Source organism: Megalops cyprinoides, chromosome 15 (assembly GCF_013368585.1).
Source record: "Megalops cyprinoides isolate fMegCyp1 chromosome 15, fMegCyp1.pri, whole genome shotgun sequence".
In the NCBI taxonomy this organism is placed as follows: domain Eukaryota; kingdom Metazoa; phylum Chordata; class Actinopteri; order Elopiformes; family Megalopidae; genus Megalops; species Megalops cyprinoides.
This window is the reverse complement of record NC_050597.1, coordinates 273027-297072: the sequence shown is the minus strand read 5'-3', so window position 1 is coordinate 297072 and position 24046 is coordinate 273027. Positions and strand designations below refer to the sequence as shown.

The window sequence follows — 24046 nt, the reverse complement described above, 5'->3', positions numbered from 1 at the left end:
GTTTGAGTAAAACTCCTTGTGAATGTTTAAAATTGCTCTGTCCTAGGTGTGAGCTCCTGATGGGAAAGCACACCTTGGTGCAAACATGAGAGTGTTTAGATTCAGAGAGGAGGAAGTAAGAGAAAAGGTAAAAATACCCTCTGTGGCACGGACCAGAGACAGAAAGAGAGCAGTGGAAACTGTCTGTAGTAGGACATGCCACAGCAGGTCTGCTTCTTTTACAGGAGTGACATCCACATGGTCTGACAGGCCACCAACAATTTTATTTCCTTATCTGAGAAAAATTTGCTTTATAATTAGATGTGTGTGTGGGTGGGTGTTTGTGTTTGTGTGTGTGTGCGTGTGTTGTGCATGAATGTGTTTATGTGCAGGCACGGGTGTAGACCATCGTGCACTGTAACTAATCTCTTATGACCCTGTGACCCCATTACACATGCACTGGTTTATGCTAATGTACTTAGCATGCAATGCTAAAGATGCCCTCTGTTTGCTGACATTTGCATGCTAGAAAGTTACTAAAAATAAGAGAGCACCAAACATGTAAATTCTCAAATAACATTTCCAGTAAGGCCGTGCACATGCGTGCAGAGTGTAATAACCCATTCATAATGTTTCAGGCAGAAAAGAATTTTGAAAAAAGCATTGTTAGCACGCTGTCTTTCAAATTAGCTTTGTGTGCTTTTGTATCCCAAGTTATTTGCATTAAACATGCTTACTCACGTAAGGGCAATTATTTTGAATTTTCTACAAATTCTATATGTGATGTTTGCACGACTAACATTTCTTTATTGTTTTCACAGTATTTAGTATTAGCCATAAGAAGACAGCTTCAGAGGCACAGATATGCACAAGCTGGGCTGACACCGGGGGGCAGAGAGAGAGCATGCACCCCGAACTCCACAGTACCCCGCAATATGACTACAGCACACCGGGAAGCCAAATGCATTCAAATACCAATTAGCGTCAGCACTGGGAAAGTTATTGACCTCCCGCAGACAAGGTTATTGAAAGATGACATGAATTTTAAGTTTCTCTCTCTCTCTCTCTCTCTCTCTCTCTCCCTCTCTCTGTCTCCCTCGCTGTGTCTCTCTCCCCCTCTCCTACACATTCTAAAACAACCTTGGAGATTTTTTTTAATGCAGCACCATATACTCTGATAAGCAGAAGAAGGGAGCAGAGGGGAGGAGGGAGCGACGGGGAGGAGGCGATGGGGAGGAGGGAGCGACGGGGAGGAGGAGGAGGCAATGGGGAGGAGGGGGCGACGGGGAGGAGGAGGTGATGGGGAGGAGGAGGCAATGGGGAGGAGGAGGCGATGGGGAGGAGGAGGCGGCAGGGAGGAGGAGAAGGCGGGGAGGAGGGAGCTGGTATAGCTGGTGCTGAGGAGGCCCTGGATGCAGTGCATGGAGGCACAGCTCATATTTAAATACACAAGGATGCAGGTGAGTTACAGTAACCAGCCTGTGTCTGCCAGTCCGCCGCCACGCTGCCAGAGCTCTGTGCTGCTGACGTGCTCCTGAGGTAAAGAGCGTGGATAAAGGCTGCAGCCGTGTCGTTTCAGCTCAGCTCTGTTCGGCAGAGACCTGCCACCCTGACCCTGATGGGGGGCTCGCAGCTTGTCTCTCAGCGGGCAGATGCCCTTTAAGCACATGGCCCTGGCATGAGGGCGGTTCCCTCAGACCTGCGTCTCTGCTGAAGTCGTCTGCGCCCAGCTCACTGCCGTGATGCAGGAACACACATCCCCAATCAGCAGCAGCTCCAGCTAAACATCAGCTCCACTGATTCATTAAATAAACAACACAGTGATTTAAAAAGCTTGTGTTAAAGCTGGGTGGAACAAGATCTGAAAAAAAAAATAAAATGATGGTAGAAACAGATTGTAAACAAGGATCCCAGAGGAGGCAACCTCATAGTTAACAGACAGGGAGCCTACATGAAAGAGAGAGATCTCTGTGATCAGCAGAATGCAGCGATCTCTGATCAGAAGAAGGAGAGAGATCTCTGTCATCAAAAGGAGAAAGATATCTGTGATCAGAAGGATACAGCAGCTGACTGTGTCCACCAGGCTTGTTAGACCTGTGTAAACACGTACCTGCATAAACACTTACAGGATAAAGCGGCAGAGATCACCTCATTTGGGTCAGGAGATCTTCTAACCCCTGTGTTTTCCTCCTGAAGAGGAAGAGAGCTGACCCAAATAGCATGCATTTATTCATGTGCACAGTACATGCATGTATCTGTGTGTTTATGCATGAATAATTTATTTATTATATTCACAACTGCTATTCATGATGTACATGACCAAGACTGTACATAGAGATAGCACCTCTGGACCCCAAGGCTGGTGACACATCCAGGACTCTTGATCAGATCCCCCTCAGTGGATGGAATCTTTCTGGAAGACTGTGAGCAGAGGGTGGGTGAGCGCTGCGGTCACAGTTGGTGCAGTGCTGCTTCAGCCATGACCCACATAGCGGAGCTGAGACTGATGGCAGGAGTGAGGCGGGGAGAGGGGGCGCTCAGCCTCACCAAAATCCTCTTCTCCGGATTTTTACAGAAATGTGTTGAGTGCAGCAGTAAGGCCCCGTGCTGGAGGCTCTCAGCCCCATACCATTTCAGCCTCATAGTCTCGGCCTCGGATTTGTGTCCCGATCTCGGATTTGTGTCCCGATCTCGGATTTGTGTCCCGATCTCAGATTTGTGTCCCAATCTCGGATTTGCGCGGTCCCGATCTCGGATTTGTGTCCCAATCTCGGATTTGTGTCCCAATCTCGGATTTGTGCGGTCCTGATCTTGGATTTGCGCTGTCCCGATCTCGGATTTCCACGGTCCCGATCTCGGATTTGCGCGGTCTCAATCTTGGATTTGCGCGGTCCCAATCACGGATTTGCACAGTCCCGATCTCGGATTTGTGTCCCGATCTCGGATTTGTGTTCCGATCTCGGATTTCCACGGTCCCGATCTCGGATTTGCGCGGTCCCGATCTCGGATTTCCGCGGTCCCGATCTCGGATTTGCGCGGTCCCGATCTCGGATTTGTGTCTCGATCTCGGATTTGCGCGGTCCCGATCTCGGATTTGTGTCCCGATCTCGGATTTGTGTTCCGATCTCGGATTTCCGCGGTCCCGATCACGGATTTGCGCGGTCCCGATCTCGGATTTGCGCGGCCCCAATCTCAGTGAGGACAGGCTTTGATGGAGCTGCTCTCTCCGCTCTCCACTCTCCCTCCCGCCAGGTCTCACGCCAGCACCTCCAGCTGCCTCTCGTGTGTGCCAGCCCCACAGACGCTCCTGATCAAACCATGTGACTCTGGAGGGGCTGCAGGGTTCACCTCAGAGCTGTTCTCTTTCTGTGTCATCGTCCAATCAAAGGTCAGCGCTGTGGTGCATCTGCAGCTGTGTGGAAGGGGACTGCTGTCCCCCCGAGGCCCCTCTGTACCCCCACGCCTCCCACCTGGGGCACAGTCCTGCCCGCAATATGGACCCTCTCCAAAATCACACAGCCCCCGCTGAGAGAGGCCACTGCTTCAGAGGCTTCCATTTTTAGTGCCTTTTGCTCACATATTGCCCAGGTTCTCAGTTAACTGAAAGGAATGGTGCTGTACTGTGTGCTGACAGACCCTGCAATTGACCCATAAAGGTGGGTCTGAACTATGCAAAATATATAAATACTGCAATATTATTAAAACAACTTAACATATACTTGTTACATCTGACAAATTTAAAATAGCTTTTGGCAGATTTAAATGTTTGTCCTAAACAGGAATACATCCCTAGACCACCCCACTATAGTACCCCTCAGAAAAAGCACAGTTGCCCTATCAAGGAATGTGAATAATGAGAATAGATTTGGCAGGACACCTGTTTCTGAGTATGAAGCAGTGGTAAGACCATGAATCTCTAATGTAAATTTCCCACAATGCACTGGTCCAGAAACTGAAATGCCTGCAGTTACTCAACAGCCCTTTAATCAGATATATCAGCCAAAAAATCCCACAAAACACCTTCAATCTGCCTTTAATGCATTTCTGCCAATATTTTTACTATTGGCACCTTTATATTAATACAGGTTGTGAAACATAGTGTTATAAATTCAGTGTGTAATAGATCTGGTTTGGGAAATTATGCACACCATTCTACGCATATAGTTCCGTCCCTCCTTTGCCATTCTCCCTCCTGAGAGAAATGGTTCTGTTATGCTTTAATAATTAGTTTATTTAGATGATGGACCAATGTTAAAAGGATATCAGGATGAGGAACAGCAGCTATAATGGCAGAGAGGAGAGATGGCATTCTCTTGACTGAAAATGAGCCTTGTATAAGAGACTGATCCTACTCTGGAAAAATCCATTCTTTTCTCATTTATTATCTTTGAAAAAAAAAAACAGTCTAATAAAAACCTCAGAGCCTCACAGGGATGACGCCTTGCATAATGTCTCCTGAAGAGAGCTGCCGAAACTCCTGTGCCAAAGTCATTTAAAGTGGGCCAGTCGTGCGTGCACAGCACTCAGCATCTCATTGTCCTTTCCTGCTTGTTTAGCGACCACAGCTAAAATGTAATTTTCTGTTACAATATATGCTGCATCCACACGCAATTCAAACACGTCCTGCTGAGCTGAAATTGTCTTTTTCAAGTTCATTTTAAACAGACTATGGAATCTGAAAAGGACTGATGCTGACTTTAGAATTTTTGACAGTTGTAGAATGCCTGCTAGGAGGAGATGTTATCTTTTATCTAGTTGTTAATGTGTCCTTTTAGCTATGAAATGTGAAACAGATTTTACTTTAAAGTAATGTTAGCAACAGCTGTTACGTATGCCAAAGTTGTGAATAAAGGACTGTATAGAAAATGAAAATGTTTGCTGTATTGTCTTTCAGAAGTAGGTTCTCCTCTTGACTATGAGCTCAGAGTGCTGCCCTTCCTGATTGGCTGATCTTATTGGAGTCAGTTTCAGTAGAGATATGTGACACGTGCAGATATGTACTTTCTGTGCAGTAGAATGAGGTTAAGATGTCTTCTCTGTAGACACAGCAACACTGACTGTACTGCAGTCTGAAATAACACCTGTGTGTAAGAAAGGTCCCTATATGCTGCTGACAGGACATATATTCAGCCCGTGTGGCCAGTGTAGCCTGAGGCTGTAGTTCTCTTCTTTAGAATGGCTCTGCTGTCAGAGAGGAGCAGCAACGGGGCAGAGGAGCATGCCTGCCGTGGTATATACTGTAATGATGCTCTACCCTGTGGGCATTTCCCTTTGTCAGGTAAAAGGCTGAATGGTGTCCATACACTCCTCTGCTGCTTCACTGGCCTGCATTTGCTACATTTGCTTATTCTTGCACTGTATTATTTTAAAAGACTGTAACTGACCAATGGTATTGTGCCATTTTTCTGCTTTTCAGAGTACTTCCAGATGGGCTTGAGAGATGACGGAAAGCACAGGTGAGCTTTTGTTCTCCTGAGGAGCCTCAGAACATGGAGAGGTGACACAGCCACAGCGAAGCGGCACTGTGTGAAATTTCAGGACCATGTGGTGGATGATTTTTATCCAACACTGGCTGGAATTGTCCTGTTTGTGCTGTTGCAGAGTAAACAGGAAGAGAGCGGCGGTCTCAGTGCACAGCGCTCGCACCCCAGACGCGCGGCCGCGCTGCCAGAGAGCGGCGGTCTCAGTGCACAGTGCTCGCACCCCAGACGCGCGGCCGTGCTGCCAGAGAGGGGCGGAGGCTCACCAGGCAAGCCTCCCATCTGCACAGAAAACACGCTGAAAGCAGGGAGGGTCCCCTGGGGCCCACGCGGCTCTGCTCCTGTCTGCTGTCCCAGGGGTCCCTCCTCATGAATATTCTGCAGCAGTTCTACTGCTTTGAGTCACATCTGAGAGACTTTAAATGGCAACATTTATCCTTATTTGACATTTTAGGGGTTACTGAGGTTCACAAAACAAACTATGCTCCTGAGAATCACCCCCGAGCACCCCCGCCCCAGTCCCACCCAGAACCCACCTCCACTGCTAATGTTTATGCCGTCATTAGGAGCCAATGTGGTACCTGCTCACAAATACACAGAAAGAGCATATACACACGCACACACACTTACACACATACACACACACACACACACATACGCACTCATACGCACACACACACACACACACACACATACGCACTCATACGCACACACACACACACATACACACTCATACGCACACACACACACACACACACACACACACACACACATACGCACTCATACGCACACACACACACACACACACACACATACGCACTCATACACACACACACACACACATACGCACTCATACGCACACACACACACATACACACTCATACGCACACACACACATACGCACTCATACGCACACACACACACACACACATACGCACTCATACGCACACACACACACACACACACACACACACACATACGCACTCATACGCACACACACACACACATACACACTCATACGCACACACACACACAGCATGCCCACGAGTATAGGCAGCAATCTGGATTTAAATACATTATTTGTGAATAATAATAATTTGCTCCTTGAAACTCTATTAAGATTAAAATATAACTTAAATTTTTTTCCAAGCAGAAAAAAAATCATCCAGTACATTTTCTCTTTTTAGTATTTTTCTGGGTTCCAGTTTAGCCAGGGGTGTAAAAATAGGGAGGGCAGTGTGCATGTATGTAGTCAGGTCACTCCTCTTGTGAATTACATACATTTAAGCAGGTCATCCGCTGCAGTCTTAATTCAGGTCTGTGGTCGTCTTTGCCCCTGATGCTGAACGCTCCGTTTCACTCCTCTGATTGGCTGCGGTACCCGCGTTCAGCCACATACTCAAGAAGGCTTTATTTAAGCTGGGCTGAGAGATCAGGATGATTCTCCCTCAATGGGATGAATGTCTGCTGAGTGCTGCCCTGTCAGCCATGCTTAGGCTTCCACTCAAGGCCCCTTCCCTGACTCCTGACACAAAGATGGGGGAACCCCGGCATCCATAGCTACTGTCCTCAATGACTGAGGGCAGAGATAAGTGGCACTTGAGACTGGTTGTGGATGTAGTGATGTAGTGTACTCTGCAAGCCTGCTTTCTCCGCACTGCAAACTGCACCCCAGGGACTGGGATCGCTTCCACACACACTCTCATGCATAGCAGCGCAAGGTTCCACCTGTTATCAAGTGCCATATATCATCAGAGAGAAGATCAAACCTGAAATATTTACAGCTACGTAGAATAGCACAACTCCCAACCAGAGACTCGATTACTGCAATGCACTGCACTACATACACTTGTGTCTCTTGTGCTGAAGACTGATGAAAAGCTGGTGAACCTCTTGGTTCCAGTGTGTGATCTCACCATTCACTGTAGACTCATGTGTGCAGTGCACTGTGGGATAGACGCCCCCAGCGCGGCTCTGCTGGGAGGGAGTCTGGCTCAGGCTCCTGCTGGAGAGTGCTATCCCATGCTCCTTCACTCTGGCAGCCTGTCGGTTAGCGGGCCTGCGGGGACCGTGACTCAGCCGGTGTCGCTGTTGCTGCAGAGTTTGTTCCACAGTGAGTGGCTGCAACTGCCCACCTCTGGCAGCTTTTGTCATTTAGCAGCTAAACGGCATGACAAACACTGGCTGACCTTTGACCTCTGGCACTGACACAATATCAAACATTAGTGATGACAGTTGCATCAACTAATGCAATTAAGGCTAATAAATAATCCAGAGGGAAATTTTAGCAAACAGTTAATTACCATCTTTTACAGGATTTTGTCACTTATGTGAGAAGCATTAGACTGTTGATTTGCAAGGGAGAGGGCTGTGAGGTATGAATAAGTACATTGACAGGAAGTATCAGGGTATATATGGCTTGCTATGAAAGATATTGCCAAACATTTTAAAGGAGTCTCTGTCACGTGATACTTAGTCCATTGACATTGGCACTAAGAAGCCCTGGAACATGTGACCTTCCAATGGCCTCTCCTCACCACTCCTGTGTGGTGACACTGACAAACCGCTCTGTCTGAGCTCTAACTGAACTGCAACACAAACACAATGAGAAATTTACACCAACCTTAACACTTCAACGGATGTGCAGATTCATGACTACATGTGTCTGCTGTAATGTATGGAAAGTTATGCTGCTGTCAGGTGGCACCTCCACTGTGAGAGGACAGAAATAAACACCTATGTGGCTAAACATTGCTCTACACCTGACAGCGTACAATCTGCAAGGCCATACAATCTGAGGCAGGCCTTGCCACGCTCATCACCAGCTCCACTTCACACAGGATACGGGAGAGTCTGGGCTGCCTCACACTTGGCTCTACAGAACAGCAGACACAGCCGCACCTGTGTGTCAAACCGGGCTCTCAAATGGCAGAGGGACGAGGGTTTAACTGGGCTTTGCACCGTCAGAGTCGGAGCTGTGAGGAGTGCAGCTTGTTTTGAGGAGTCTTATCTGCAGCCAGCAGGGCCATTGACTGTCGGAGAGCAGCCCGGAGCTCCGGGTGGAAACTGACGAGGCATTCGGATTTGGGAGGGAGTCTATTTTTAGCTTCTGATAAAAGTGAGACAAATCTCGTGCCGGTTGCTGGATGTGCAGCGGCCTGCCCAGCGCAAAATTCCCAGGCAGGAGAGCGCTGCTCAGCACCGAGACTCACTCACCCACGCTGCCCCAGGCAGGAGAGCGCTGCTCAGCACCGAGACTCACTCACCCACGCTGCCCCAGGCAGGAGAGCGCTGCTCAGCACCGAGACTCACTCACCCACACTGCCCCAGGCAGGAGAGCGCTGCTCAGCACTGAGACTCACTCACCGAGAGCACTGCTCAGCACCGAGACTCACTAACCGAGAGCACTGCTCAGCACTTTGCCTTTTACAGGAGTTTAAATTATCTGAGGTGTATTCACTTCCCTTCTGAAGTCAAGTTTAGTCTTAATTACATCAGATTTCAGCTTTCTGTACTCAAATGTCCACAATCAATTTTTTCAAATCCTGGAAGCTATTTAACATTATGGTGCACTGTTGTAAGCAATGATAATAATCAACTGGAACAATATCTAGGCTATCTGAGACTCTGCCCTCAGTCAATCTGGGAGCCTCACTCTGGTGGTCTCCAAGCAAAGGCCCCCCAAGCCCTCTCGCTGTGTCCCAGGCACATCCTGTTCTCCTGCCTGTCGCTCCCCTGCTCCACCATGCAGCTCTCTGGGAACCCGTTTTCCGCTTCCTACAGATCCTGTTTCCCTGCTTTTGTCAGCATGTGTTTAGGCACGATGACGAGGTAGAGATGAGAAGTGTGCTGCACACCAGCAGGTTAGCTGTGTCACACATCAAGGAGCCCTTATTTTTATTAAACACTTAAACAAGCTAAAGTGAAACTGTTTTATGATTGAAGTCTCATATAAAGGAGTGCATTTTGCTCTCTCTCTTTGGATAGAAAACCCTTACTGTGCATTGTGCAGACAGGAAGCAGAAAGTACCAGTGATACAGAGATAAAAGCCTCAGATTCAGCACAGCCACGATGATGTTTTATAGCTCATACTGAGATGGAAAACAATGCGGGATTTGTTTCAGGGAGTCCGAAATTCAGTATCCATTCATTCCTAATTCACTGGAGAGGCGAAATGCAGTGTTCTAACATCAGTGAAAGAAAGCTCTGGATAATGAAAGGAAGAGTTTTCTGCCCCGGAGCCCTGAGCAGCACATCTGGATTCCCACTGAAAGCTGAGGAGTGGCACAGAAATACTTACAGGTTTTATGCGGCTCCAAGTGTCTCTGATTGCCTCCTATCACTTGATCGAGCTCTGAGAAACACATCTTTGAGTATGGCTGAGTGAGTGAGTGAGTGTGGCATTTAGTGTAGCATAGAGGTGAAGGATCAGGACTTGTAACCTCAGTAAATATCCAGCTGTATAAATGGATAACATTGTAAAAAACTGTAACCCAGGTTAGTCACTCTGGATAAGAGCATTTGCTAAATGGCAATAATGTGATGTAATGTAATTCATGCATAGCTTCAGATGCGTTTGTGTGCTGCAGGGTAGTGTTCTTTACTCTTTACTCTGGAGGGATGCTGCCCCTTTCAATGCACAGCTGTGCATGACAAACTAAGCATTCACATAAGATGGGCTGTTATGTTTACTTCATGCTACTGATGTATCTGCTATATGTGGATTGAACTGATGTACAGTAACATCCTGACAGCATGTGGCTGTGGATATTCATATATTCACTCGTATGCAAAGGGCTCTGACCCCCTGTGCTTCCACAGCTCTCTCTCTTTGTACTGCATCCGCTTTGTAACTGAGGAATGTCACAGTCTGGAAGGCAGGGCAGTGTCACTGAGGACAGACAGGGAAGGTTCATAAGCACTTCAGAAAGGGCCGTGGTTTCATGCATCTGCCTGTCACTCATCTGTCTGTCTGTCAGTCACTCACGCCCTGGTGTCCCCTGACTCTCCTGCCGAGAGAGAGGCTCTGTTCCTGGCCTTTGATGTCCTCCACATACACACTCCGAGCTGCGTTATACACACTCTGAGCTGCGTTATACACACTCTGAAATGCTGTTGATGTCATCTGTCAATGCCTTTGTGAGGATACATTCAGAAATACTCTAACACAGGTAACACACAGTTGGCCTATTTTTTGCATGAGCTCAGTTCTTGATTCCTCAGAAACCTGTACTTTTGCTCAAGGACATGTTAATTTCTCAGAAATAAGTTATAGAATGTTCAAAAACAGTCCCAAACTCTGCAGTCGAGTAATGAAAATATATGACATAAAAATTAAGCACTGTACAAACATTGCTGCCCATACAGCGTGAAGTCTGCCTTATTTAAGTGGCAGTTTGGAGGGCTGGTGTTGATCCCTGATATAATCTACCTTCCCTCTGGTTGCTCTGGTTACAGCATCACAACATCACATCATTATTTTTCCTCCAGACTGTAAAGTTTGCTGTGACACAGGATCTTTGTCTGAGTGCATGTCTGCTGTCTCTCTGGTGTAAAGCTCAGGCAGGTGGGGGGTGATGACCCTTCAGTGCAGACCTTTCCCTCACCCTCTGATGTTGCACAGCATACCAAGCTCTGTTTCTTCCTCTCTCTTTCAGTTGTTCCTCATTTTGGCAATAATACTCAGGGAACCCAGACTTTGCCAGCTCTGGGGTCTTACCATTACAATGCACTCTCCCTGTCACCACTGAGTCCCCATAATGCAGTGGGGCTTTAACACCATCCATTCAAGGCTGTGTCCCCCTCCATTTCCATACGAGCATGAACATATTATATTATATTATATTATATTAGATTATGCAGTATATTCCAATATATTGCAAAATGCATATTTACTTTAAGCAATTATTTAAGCAATAATTAAATTAGGAGGATTGACAGAGGAACATGCAGTAAAAGACCCAGCAGGTGGTCGCTCTGGGCTCTCAGAGGTGGGTGTGCGGGTGAGGGGATGAGCAGTGTGAGGGCCGTGTGATGCAGGGTGAGACGATGCCTGTGGCCCTGTCAGCAGCAGCCCAGGCTGCGGCAGACAGGAGCGGGTCAGACAGGCGGGATATAGGCCGGCAGCTCAATCACACACCGCGCTAATGAGGAAATGCACCTATCACAATCAATCCATCATTAACGCTCACAGTGTGAAAGCCCTGCTGTGCAGGATGTGACCACCGCGCTGTGATCGCATAAGAGCACACACACAGAAAGACAACTCAGCTGAGGGCTTTAATTCCCATCCACTGGGTGAGGTGATACAGGCTCAGTGTACATACAGGCTCAGTGTACATATATACAGGCTAACTGTACTGTACATACAGGCTCAGTGTACATATATACAGACTAACTGTACTGTACATACAGGCTCAGTGTACATATATACAGGCTAACTGTACTGTACATACAGGCTCAGTGTACATATATACAGACTAACTGTACTGTACATACAGGCTCAGTGTACATATATACAGACTAACTGTACTGTACATACAGGCTCAGTGTACATATATACAGGCTAACTGTACTGTACATACAGGCTCAGTGTACATATATACAGGCTAACTGTACTGTACATAGAATAGAATAGAATAGAATAGACTTTATTTTCATTGCACGGTGGGGTACAACGAAATTGTGGCTATACAGCCTATACAGGCTCAGTGTACATACAGGCTCAGTGTACATATATACAGGCTAACTGTACTGTACATACAGGCTCAGTGTACATATATACAGACTAACTGTACTGTACATACAGGCTCACTCACACTGAACCCTCCAGCTGGGTTGGGAGGATGAGCTGGCAGCAGGGTCAGTCTGAGGGTGTTAGAGTATCATTTATCACACAGTGTCATTGTACAAAGTCTAACCAAGAAAAGGACCAGTCTTGACTTGTGTAGTTCTATTTGTTAAAACACAACAATAAATACAATGGGAATATGTAGAGCTTGTGGAAAATACTGACACACTACAGGATACACTACAGTATACAGTATAGTGCACAGGGTCTCATTCCTTGTTATGGGGAAATATCACCCCCCCCCCGCCACATCCGAATGTGAGGCTGAGCATGGACTCCCTCAGACTCCACAGCCAACTGAATTTCCCTGTTTGATTGCTGTGCATTTTGCATGATAAATATGCTAATGTGCAGTCCGAGAGAAACAGAGGGTAGAATATGAGATTAATGTGAAAATTAAATCTGCATTACTTCCTTTTTTGTTTCTATTGGTTTATTTCTACCAGTCTCATTAGTGAGTTCATTCACGGGCACACTCCTTTGGACTGCGCTGTTATGAGGAGTCTGACTTCTCTCTGCCATTCACTTCATCGTGAGGAATGAGGCATGATGGGGCTGTGTTCCCATGGCAACGGCACTCAGTGAGCTACACTTGTGTTGTCTATAACTCGCTTATCAGGGCCCGTACCACCAAGCTTTGTGACTCAAGGCAGCAGATCTGTTTCAGATGTAAAGTATCTTCACATAAATTAGCTTGCTTGACTCACTGGAAAAAAAGTTCAGTTGCTGAGAATAAGGTGGTGTCATAGAGTGTAGTGTACTAGTTAAAGTATGACTAATGTAGATCAAGTCAGGCTTTTTTTAAAAAAGCAACGGAAAGTTTCCTTGATCTGTTTATTTATTTATTTATTTTCAAAATAGCTGTCTGGTGGAATCCGATTATGAACAATGAAACTTGCCTTACATTTTAAGAAGTCTTAAAGTATTTATGTATAAATATATATATATATATATATATATATATCTTCATCCTTGGGTATCAGCTATAACTCAACATTCAGTGTTCCAGGCAACATGATGTGTGAGCTCATACTGAACACCTGCAGTTAACTCCATCATTGCTGGTTTCAATGTCAGAGAGAAACAGAGTCCTGATACGCTGGAGTCGATCTGATCCACAGTATCAACTCTCTGATGAAGGCTGCTGTTTAGAGCCACACTCTGCATGTCAGTCTTTCACCTCCAGCTGATCTGCACCCGTTTCAGAAGAGAGAGAATGACATCTTACACGCACCGTGTTTGGCCACAGAGCCCACAGGCTGTGCAGACGGTGTACTAAGCCATGTGCTAGTACAGCCTTTCCATAGCTTGGTGAGCAAATGCCTCATTAGCCCCAGTGATTCATTCCACCGATGTCTCTGTCAGCAGAGCCACCTGAGGAAAGCTTTCAGGTAACATATGCTTTAGAGGAATGTGTGTCGCAGTGGCCTATTACAATAGCATTTTTCAAATGTCCAGAAATTATGTTGTATGTAATGAAACTAACAATGTGCACCTAGAGGAAGCACAATATACAGAAATGTTCAGCAAACCCCAAAGCGTATAGAAATGCGAAGTGTGCGTTAGATGGGTGAAGCTGCAGGATTCAGCCCCTCAGTCGAACGGCTCATTGCCCCGACAACAAGAAGGCACAAATCCTTAGACAATCCACCAAGAGCACCTGGAGCAAAATGTGCCCCTTTTATTTGTGCTTGCTGACCTTTAAAATGCATTCAAAAGCATTAGTATTGAACGATGTGCAATCTATCCATCGCTCTGAGACAGCACACTCACGCAGTGGCTCGAGAGAGGGAACGAGGTGAAGGCTCTGATTCACAGCTGGCCAGTCCTGGGCTTCTGCGCCAACCGCCAACATGCTCTCCAGCTCTCCTCCAATGAGCAGCAGAAGACAGGACATCCCTACTGTAAAACCACTCTCTGCCAGCAGAAGACAGGACATCCCTACTGTAAAACCACTCTCTGTCTCCGGCAGGGTCAGTTATTGAAAATGGCCAATGCACTGTTGGCTGTCATGTTATTGTACATCTTCCCTGACCAACAAACAGGAGTGTATGATTCAGAACTGATGGGAAATTACTGACTCCATCTGCATGGACTTGAATGCATGCCCCACAGGCCTTTGACCCTGATCCACCAGAGAAACTTCGCAAACACCATGATGGCACATAATGAGCAATGCCTTTCTGAGAGCTGCGTGCGTTTCCAGCTCAGCAGAAACAGTGAGCACACAGTGTGGCAGGCATCACTGTGGCGACAGCATCACAGCTTCAGAAACACTGCAGAATTCCTGCTCATGTGGTGGTGCAATACAGCATTACTTTCTGGGGTTAGCAGCATTAGAAAGCATATGGGTACAGGGAGGGGAGCCTCGGTTTCTGTAACCTCACAGTGATTGACAGGCAGCAGGGATTTGCAGGGGAGCTGACTGCAGTCTGTTTCCTCCCCATCACTGGAAAAGCAGGACAGCAGGAGCTCTGAGCACAGAGCTATTTCCACTCGACTGAAAGACTTGAACTCAGCTGAAATCTCTGAGGACACTGTCTTTGTTTAAAATGTATTCAGTGTTTATAGTTACACGGCTTTTCAATAAGGACTACAGAATGGGGAATTGGGTCAAAGGTTTATTTAGTAAAGTAAAGTAAAGGTTTATTTAGGCGCATTTCTTCTCTTCCAGAATATGGTTAGCATTAATTATCTACACTTCTCAGAAGCCTCTTACCATCGGGCTGTGTAAAAAACAGTTAAACACACAATGGTGCTTCCACAGGGAATGGAGTTCATGTTAGGGGCCCTAGAATGTGTCAGTTCTTCATTTTTGTGTGCTTTTCTGTGTCTAACCTTGTTGCTATGGATCTGTCACTTTCCATGACATCTACAGGGTCTCAGTTTTGAAAATCTGTGATTGGCTGAAAATTTGTGATTGGCTTAAAAATAATGATTCCAATTGCCTTGTATGAGGACCTTAGTTACATTGGTTATATTGACCACAGTAAATAGTGGTTAAAATATTTAGGTTACATAGCTACTGTGTGACTGGGCCTCTGTTACTGGTGATATAGCTATGGGCCTAATAGAGCACAGCAATAAGTGGTCAGTTTCTTACATTTGGCCATGAACAGTGAAACCTACTGGGCAGGCAGGACAGAAAAGAAATCCTGGTCACTAATCTATTTACACCGCATTTATAACCGAGTCTCTTCTTCAGGAAATTCAGAATGAATCACAAGATGGATGACATGGCTCTCATTTCAATTATTTCTGTAGGAGTTTCATCTGAGTCAACACATCAGAGCCTTAAAAACTTCCAAACTGCAAATAACTGCTGCTGTATGATATTAGTCAGCACAACAATGACGCTTTTGAAAAGAAACTACTGTTCAGCACACAGCCTCAGAACGAACAGCTACACTATTAATATATTTCCTCACCACAGCAAATTGTGATATGCCCTATATCACAAGCTAAATGGAAAATAATGCTGTATAATGCTAATAATGTTATTACCATTTATCTGTAGGTAACCTGACCCAGTTTACATTGCGCATATGATACATTTACAGAGCTGTATACTCATTTACTAAATGGGTTCAGGTTGAGCACCATGCCAATGGGTACGTGGTGACACTGCACCTGGGAACGGGATCTGCACAGCGTCCACTGCTGACCTCACATCCTTTCAGATAAACCGTATGAACTTCACAGCTTTGCATTTAAAGGATCACTTTTTAATGCCTGTTAGCTGTCATTGTGATATTTACAGCACATGTCAGTGTGTTGTTAAGTGTCATGATAACCTCCACACCATGTCACTGTCCACCTGACCTCTGGCAGTAAGCGTGCATCTGCGTTCGAAACGGTTGCAGGGCGCCTTGTTTTTGTTTTATTTTGAGCTGAGAAAGTAACACTGCTCTACATTTTTATGTGTGAAAAACCAAACACATTGTATTCTAAATAAAACGTCCCTTAAACCGCATTTTGGCAGCAGGCCCTTCCCAAATCCACACTTGGAATTTGGCCATTGCTGTGGCTGAAAACCTCTTTTAAAGTAAAGCTCTCCCTTTGTTTCCCGAAAAGAGCAGTCTGTAATTAGCTTTGAGTGAGCTGTCCTGCCCCTTCTAGGAAAGTATTTTTGATAGACTGTTAACAACCGCACATCTGAACTAAACAGTTACGGCAAAAATGTTTCACAGGCATTTTTCGAATTAAGCAATGATTCACGCTTTGAGCTTCGTATGCCAAACAGCACTGTTCTATATTTCAGGTGAACCATTAAGGTACAGAAACCCAGCAGCAGGGTCAGGGGTCAACATTTACAGAATTTAAAGGATAAAGTCCTGTGGAGAATAGTTACTGGGAAGATGTGCTGGGGGCTGCTAGCATTATAGCTATGATGATGCCCTGTGTGTGTACTGTATTTGCTGCTATGTGAGTACTGCATGCACTGTCCTTTTGGTGCCTGCTTAGGCGTGCAGTGTTAGCTGTCCCCTCTGTGATGGCTGCTCTGATGGTCAGTTTAGGCGTGCAGTGTTAGCCGTCCCCTCTGTGATGGCTGCTCTGATGGTCAGTGGTGCCTGTGCAGTGTTAGCCGTCCCCTCTGTGATGGCTGCTCTGATGGTCAGTGATGCCTGCTTAGGCGTGCAGTGTTAGCTGTCCCCTCTGTGATGGCTGCTCTGATGGTCAGTTTAGGCGTGCAGTGTTAGCCGTCCCCTCTGTGATGGCTGCTCTGATGGTCAGTTTAGGCGTGCAGTGTTAGCCGTCCCCTCTGTGATGGCTGCTCTGATGGTCAGTTTAGGCGTGCAGTGTTAGCCGTCCCCTCTGTGATGGCTGCTCTGATGGTCAGTGGTGCCTGTGCAGTGTTAGCCGTCCCCTCTGTGATGGCTGCTGTGATGGTCAGTGATGCCTGCTTAGGCGTGCAGTGTTAGCTGTCCCCTCTGTGATGGCTGCTCTGATGGTCAGTGGTGCCTGTGCAGTGTTAGCCGTCCCCTCTGTGATGGCTGCTCTGATGGTCAGTGGTGCCTGTGCAGTGTTAGCTGTCCCCTCTGTGATGGCTGCTCTGATGGTCAGTCCTCACAGTGCCGCTGTGGCAGCAGCAGTTCCAGAGGCACATATGGATTAGAGCAGCTGTCAGTGGTAACAGCACACCGATAGAGGGCCATGCCAAAGGCCGAGTGTCAACAAGCTTTTAATTAGGCGTGCTGTATGGACAGCTCAAGTCTCACTGCTACAGGAAAATTACTCCAGAGGGGGCAATTAAGTCAAAATGTGTTAAAATCTGTGAAAGTATAGGTTAGTGTGTTATATAGCCTCCCCAGTAAATGTGATAGGTTACTTTGAGCTGAGATAGAGTGTGAGTATTCTCAGGTGACCTAAATAAAAAATGTCTGTTCCAGTGTTCCAGGCAAATCTGATCTACTGAAAACTGGAATACAGTAAAGTAAAGGTACACTGGAAATGCAGCATGCCTTTGAGAAGGCATGTTAAAGGTAGCAGATAAAGGTATGTGTCTCACACAGCCAGATCAGGCTACCTGTGTGAGTCAGAGCTGCAGAAGGCTGGGTGGAGCAGCAGAGTCCTGAGTCTGAGGGTGAGGGTGTGAAACCGTTTTGGGCAGGAGTGGCTCTGAGGCCGTGTGACGTGGGGATTAATGAATGTCAGGAGGGAGATGAATCACAGCTGTGTCACCAGCAGCGTGTCACTCTCCGCCCCGCGCGGCCTGCAGGAAGAGGAGGCTCCAGGTCCTACTGAGTGCTCCGGCTGCTTTTGGCCCACATGAAAATTTCAGCTGCCTCTCGCGCTTGGCCTGCATGCAGAGCGTTATTCACAGAAATGTGCTTTTGAGCTCAGCAAACCTGAAACAATGTAACTGGAAAGAAATGAACATTAAGGCTTGTGGACGCATGCGATGCTTGAATTTCCCGGTGGATCAGATGGGCACTATGTTCTCAGTGTTCACGGTGCTGTTCTGATCTAATGACGAATGGGATATGTCTCTTATTTATTTTCTTGACAAACAGCCTTATCCAGTCCAATAAATAGAGCTTCTTTGACTCCTACTGCCATTATGTGGCAGACTCCAGGCTGCCATTATTTTATAAGCCTTGGTCATTAACCCCTGAACAACATACCTGTGCATACATGTTTGAGCAATAATGTATTGTTATATAACAAATAACTTCTTCATGAACTTAGGTAATAATGAGTACATTTGTCAGTAAACATTGCAAAATTCCAAAAGGTTTGCTAGAGAGTCAACAGATGCCTGATAGAGACACATCTTACAGCTGTCACAATTACCACATCTAGTATTCCAAGTGATCCCAGAATTCTGAATATGTGAACAAATAACCCCAAAAATTATAAATCCACTCAAACTTGCAGCTTACAAATAGAATATTTTGCACCTGTCACTCTAATAATGCACACTGTGGTTGTTCTTCACAAACTTGCAATCTGTGAAAGCAATCTGTCAGAACACACATCTACAGGCAAAAAACAAGATAACATGTCTGCAGTGGAATTTCTGTTATAAAATTCTGATATGGGTGCCCCAACTGGAGGAGCTCTCTGAAACAGCTCTTTGAAAATGTGCATCACATATCCCAAATCATCCACTTAATTGGTGGTTCCTAAATTTCTTTCCTATGGCCAGCAGATGAGTATAGAGATTTCATGAGCAGAAAAGCGTAGTCCTCCTACACTTGATAGACAGCTGTCGTTATGAGACAGAATTGTGTGCATTTTAGTCTTTCAGTTATGTAACATGTTGAAATTAATGGAATCTACAAAACTTTATAATAATAATACTTTAATGATACATTAAGACATTAATCATTATTACTCGACATCTCCCCTTCATTTGGTCAGGTCATATTATGGAAATGTGTATGAATGTTGTTGATGATCAGTAATACAACTCTAATTCTTCTTCTTCCTCAACACTAATTCCACTGAGATGTAAAATTCGAACATTAGCTCCTAGAGAACAACCTACAGATAATCTCTCCCTTTATATGGCCAAAAACATAATTTTATCCTCACTCACTGTATAAATGAAGAATTTGCAATTTAGGCATTTTAAATAATGTTGCAGAATATAATTATTGGGAAAATGCTGGTAAAACTGCACTGCATTCTTAAAGCACAGATTGGATCTGTGGGTAATCAGATCTGCATAACACACCGTTCTTGGTGTCCATCTTTTCATTGTGAAAAGAGGCTGCATCACAATTAAGCTGAACACCTGCCACACTTCCAATCATTCTGATCTAATTTGTTCATTTTTACTTGATACATATTTCATGCTACAATTTTAGTAACATTCTTTTGCCATTGGTTTGAGGCATCTGTGGTCCACACAGGCCGGCAGAAAGACTCTTGTTAAGGTTAAAATGTCTCCTCCTGTATCAATGCCTCACTAGCTGCGGTGGGCAAGTGCTGCACTGTTTTAAATCATAATGACATGGCCTTACTCTGGCGCTGATGTCCTCTGGACAAAAGAACAACAAAAGAAGATTCAGAACCATATTCGCTATGCAGTATCTTCCTGTGTCTGTTTCTTGGAACCTGTGTGTGTATGTGTGTGTGTGTGTGTGTGTGTGTGTGTGTGTGTGTGTGTGTGGGTGTGTGTGAGTGTGTATGTGTGTGTGTGTGTGTGTGTGTGTGTGTGTGTGTGTGTGTGTGTGCGCGTGTGTTTGTTTTGTTTGTTCTGCAACATAAATCATGAAATGGCGAGGGGAGACACCTCATGCACATTGACAGAGACACCATTTTCTTCATTCATAGCTGCATTTCCAGTGTTAGAGTAAGGCCCAGGCCTGGCTGCTGTACTGAATGAGCTTCTTCAGTGCAATTCAGTACAATTTAGAGCACAAAGGTGCTGCTTTTAAACAATATGAGGGGAAATGCCTTCTTTTATCTGCAGTCTTTTTATAATTAATCTTTAAAGACCCAGGAGGATATTCAATATCAAACTATTGGAGTTACTGGAGTTCAGACATTAAAGCCACATCAGAACAGCACAGTCACATGTGGGCAGAAGCTCTGATCTGGAGTCAGCCAGGAGTTTTCAACACAGAGAGAGCCAATTCACTCACAGCAGAGTGCTCCACTCCACAGAGACCTGAACCCCCCCCCCGCAGCTCCGAACAACACTGCTGCGAACGTAAACACAAAACAGGCAAAAATATAGGCTAAGCGAAAAAGCCATGTTTCACCTCTCACCGACTGACCAACTGCGCACTCCTGTTTGCAGAGGGGTGTAATACTGAGTGGGAGGGCTGTTGCTGTTGCTGAAAACTTACAGACATCAACACACCATGGCAAACCTGGTCGCAAAATTTCCTGTAACTTCAACTCTGACATGAGCCATTAGAGTCTCTCAGAAGGATTTAATTCATCTCGTCCTTTCTTTTCAGTTTTCATTGTAAGACAAGAATGGATTACAAGCAAAAATGTCAACTGTCCTTGTTTTGGTAAAACTACTCCAGTGCTAAAAGTCAACTGTGTTGTATTCAAATTCAGATAAACTGATTTCTTGTGTGTTTGTCTAAGATTCAGTGTTTCCTGAGTACCTCAAAGAATCCACACACCTTGGTTTCATCCTTCCCAAGCCAATATTTTGCATTGGATAATCAGAAACCCAAACATGAAAACAGTAACCCTTACAAAATCAAATTTCCCTCCAGACTCACACCATAACAACATTAGTGAATGATTTTTACTTGAATGGTTCAATACCTGTTCTCATAGTTCTAAATAGCTTCACAATTACAGGCAATTGGCTTCATGTTAGGACTTTGGTAACTCTGAGTGCCTGTGAGGCTTACCTTTCTGTAGACCAGCATGTTTGGGGACTCGTCTGCCATCCCATTGCTGCTCTGCCCAAAGCTGTTTGTCTGAGCCATGGTCCCAACCCTTCCACAGCCACGGTGCTGCAAAGTGCGGCTGGCAGGGACCAGGGAAACAGAGTGAAAATACAGTCCTCTGTGTGACTGAAGTCATTACGCTAAATTATTCAATTAATTATTAGAACAGTTACAGAAGACTACCACATTTCACTAAATATCTAATTATTATTAGCACCTTCACTAATAATACAGGCTCTATTTGCTAAATATGCGCGCATGATTCTTCACGATCCCACCTGTTTCACTGCAATGATCTGAAAGTTAAATTACAGCAAACGCGTCCGAAAAACGGAAACAAACAGAAAACCCTTTACAGCATAGCCGTCAAGAAGGCAAAAACCGTACCATACAGTATCAATCCCAGCTTGAGGCGAAAACAATAGTGTTGAACAGAAAGATAATGCAATGCATATTTCCGACCGTTTCAAAACGATAAAAGGTATATCCAGCATCTCTGCATATTCGTAGCGCAAATGTAGGCAGAGATTTCCAGGGGTTGCAATGCACAAGCCCCGTTCGATATGTTCCCCGAGGTTTGTCCCACAAATCAACATGCCCGGCGTCCTCGACGGACCCTATCCCTGAGTAATGCATCCAGTACCCATCTGTCAAACGGCAGACCTGGAAATTTGCGTGTTGCTCGAGCCATAAGCAATTTCAGCACCGGAGACAGCGCCTGCGAAAGCGCCGCGGCGCGATCAGCCTGCTCCATGCAACGGCAGTGAAAGGCTGCGTGTAAAGAAACACGCTTCCTGTGCATTTACCTCAGACACACGCAGCTTCTGCAAAATCTCCTTTCCTTCACCAGAGAGACGCTCTGCAGTTTGTCAGCTGACAGACATAGGAATGCGGTGAGAATTCATTGGAAAGTAGGAAAACCTGGCAGCAGAAGCAGACTTGGCATCGCTTCTGTTCTCACAACGCTGCTGGAGCACAGGCGCGCGGCAAGCACAGCTTTATGTGAACGCGCGCCGACCTATGACCAATCACGCGCGAGGAATTAAACCCAACCACAGCGAGCACATCAGCATCTACTGCGGGTGAATGGACATACTGAGCTATGCTGTATGATAATAATAATAATAATGATAATGATAATAATAATAATACAGTTAGTAGCTGTAGCATTCAGTTTCTACAAAAACACACAGCACAAAGTCGAAATAGCCTAATAGAGGACTTCTCAATTACCATATGTGAAAACCTTATAAATCAAGTGGCAGTTCCAGCTTGCCAAGTCCTGCCCACTGTTGGTATATTGCTTACACCTTAATGTGTTGTTTTTGAATGCCTTTGTACTCTGTATAAAAGTCTCCCGAGCCCGACATCTTTCTTCTTTAGGTCATAAGAAAAGCCTGACTTGGGTATTCAAGAATTATGATTATAATGATTACATACACTTTTTCTAAATACAACGAGGAGGAGGAACACCGTGAAATAAGACTTTTTTGTGGTTCTTCTCTTTGACTGTAGCATTAGGGCATGACATATTCCCTGTAAGTCTGTGACTTAATGCAGATGACACAGTCTGCTAGGAAAGGATTTGAATCGTCACCCAAGGACAGAAGCAAACTGCAAAAGCAGGGAAGAGGGGGACAGTGATATTTATTCCAAAAATAGGCCACAGTACAAAACAAACCCTCTTTTCAAAAGATAGGCTGGACCACATCAGTGACTGTATCTTGGGGGAAGGTTATTCATGATTGATTAGGCTACTCATCAAGGTGACATTTCTGCTTGTGAAATCATAATTATACCCTGAATGTAGCAGTCAATGAGAGAAAGGTTAATGTGTGGGTAATCTTTAAGTTTTCATTCCAGATTGTATTGTACTGTTCGGAAGTGACTGTCTCTACAAATTAAGGAAGTTTTTATCACTATTGGTGAAAAGTATGTTCTTCAGGTTGTCATGAGTGGACTGTGGTTCAGACAGAAAGAGCATTCCTCTTCATATAGTGCAGGGGAAACAAATCTTTCATTAAAATGTCCCATTGTTTATACCTCCAGAAATATAAAGCTAGAAATATGAAAGGCCAAACAATCATTTTCAGTCACAGCACTTGGAAAACCTGTTCAAATCTGGAAAAAATGTTGTAGCCCCTTGTCACCTGAGCCATTTCCCATATAGGCATTATTTCCTTTCACCAGTGCCATGAGCACTGAGTGGTCAGCCGCAGGGCAGAAGACAGGGGTGTGTGTGAGAGCAAAAGAAATCAGTATCTGGCTCATCCATGTCCCCAGTAGTTCTTTTCAGAATCGCCAGTACAGGTAGTCTCCTGTGGCCTGCTGGAGGACGTTCGAAAGGTCTGATGGGACTTGCATCACACACAAAGGAGAATATTGTGTCCTTAGGACATCCACATTCTTCATGTTCTCACTATGGAGCAAATAGCAACAAAGGACAATAGACCCTGGTCTAATCGAGTGACATGTGTCCTTTTTTGTCGGTAATGCCTTGACTTGGAGTGGACTCCAATCAACAATGGTAGTGAATCCTTTGTTTTCTTCTCTGTTCAAGTGTTGCTTTCCAGAAGTGTGGATTTTAAGCGAGATATTAGTGGCCTCCCACCTGGCATGATGTGTGTCCCTCTTAGCATTTCCTTCATCATGACCAAATGAGAAAGTGGCTATTGATAATAAAGCAACAAATACATATGCAAAAGTTCTACATCTGAAATGTCTTTAAATGGGGAATCTATGGGATTATTTTTTATATATTGTTGGAGTTTGGAGTTTCATTTTTGTTTGAATCTCACACATGGTATTCACAGAACCAAGTGTATTAGATGGTTATTCATATATTATTAATGAATAAATAAAATATCTCTTG

General features: G+C 45.2%; 1 protein-coding gene across 3 annotated transcripts in view; it reads right to left on the bottom strand.

Moving 5' to 3' along the window:
* The window catches only part of LOC118789772 (regulator of G-protein signaling 7), a 58168-nt gene extending 36017 nt beyond the window's left edge, over positions 1–22151 (bottom strand). For all 3 annotated transcript variants that reach the window (XM_036546372.1, XM_036546374.1, XM_036546373.1), the window contains exons 1-2: positions 21981–22151; positions 21136–21253 (exon numbers count right to left, since the gene is read on the bottom strand). In XM_036546372.1, coding sequence (XP_036402265.1) covers positions 21136–21213 — 78 coding nt within the window. In that variant the 5' untranslated portion in view covers positions 21214–21253; positions 21981–22151. The remainder of the gene's footprint in view (positions 1–21135; positions 21254–21980) is intronic.
* Positions 22152–24046: the final 1895 nt, after the last annotated feature.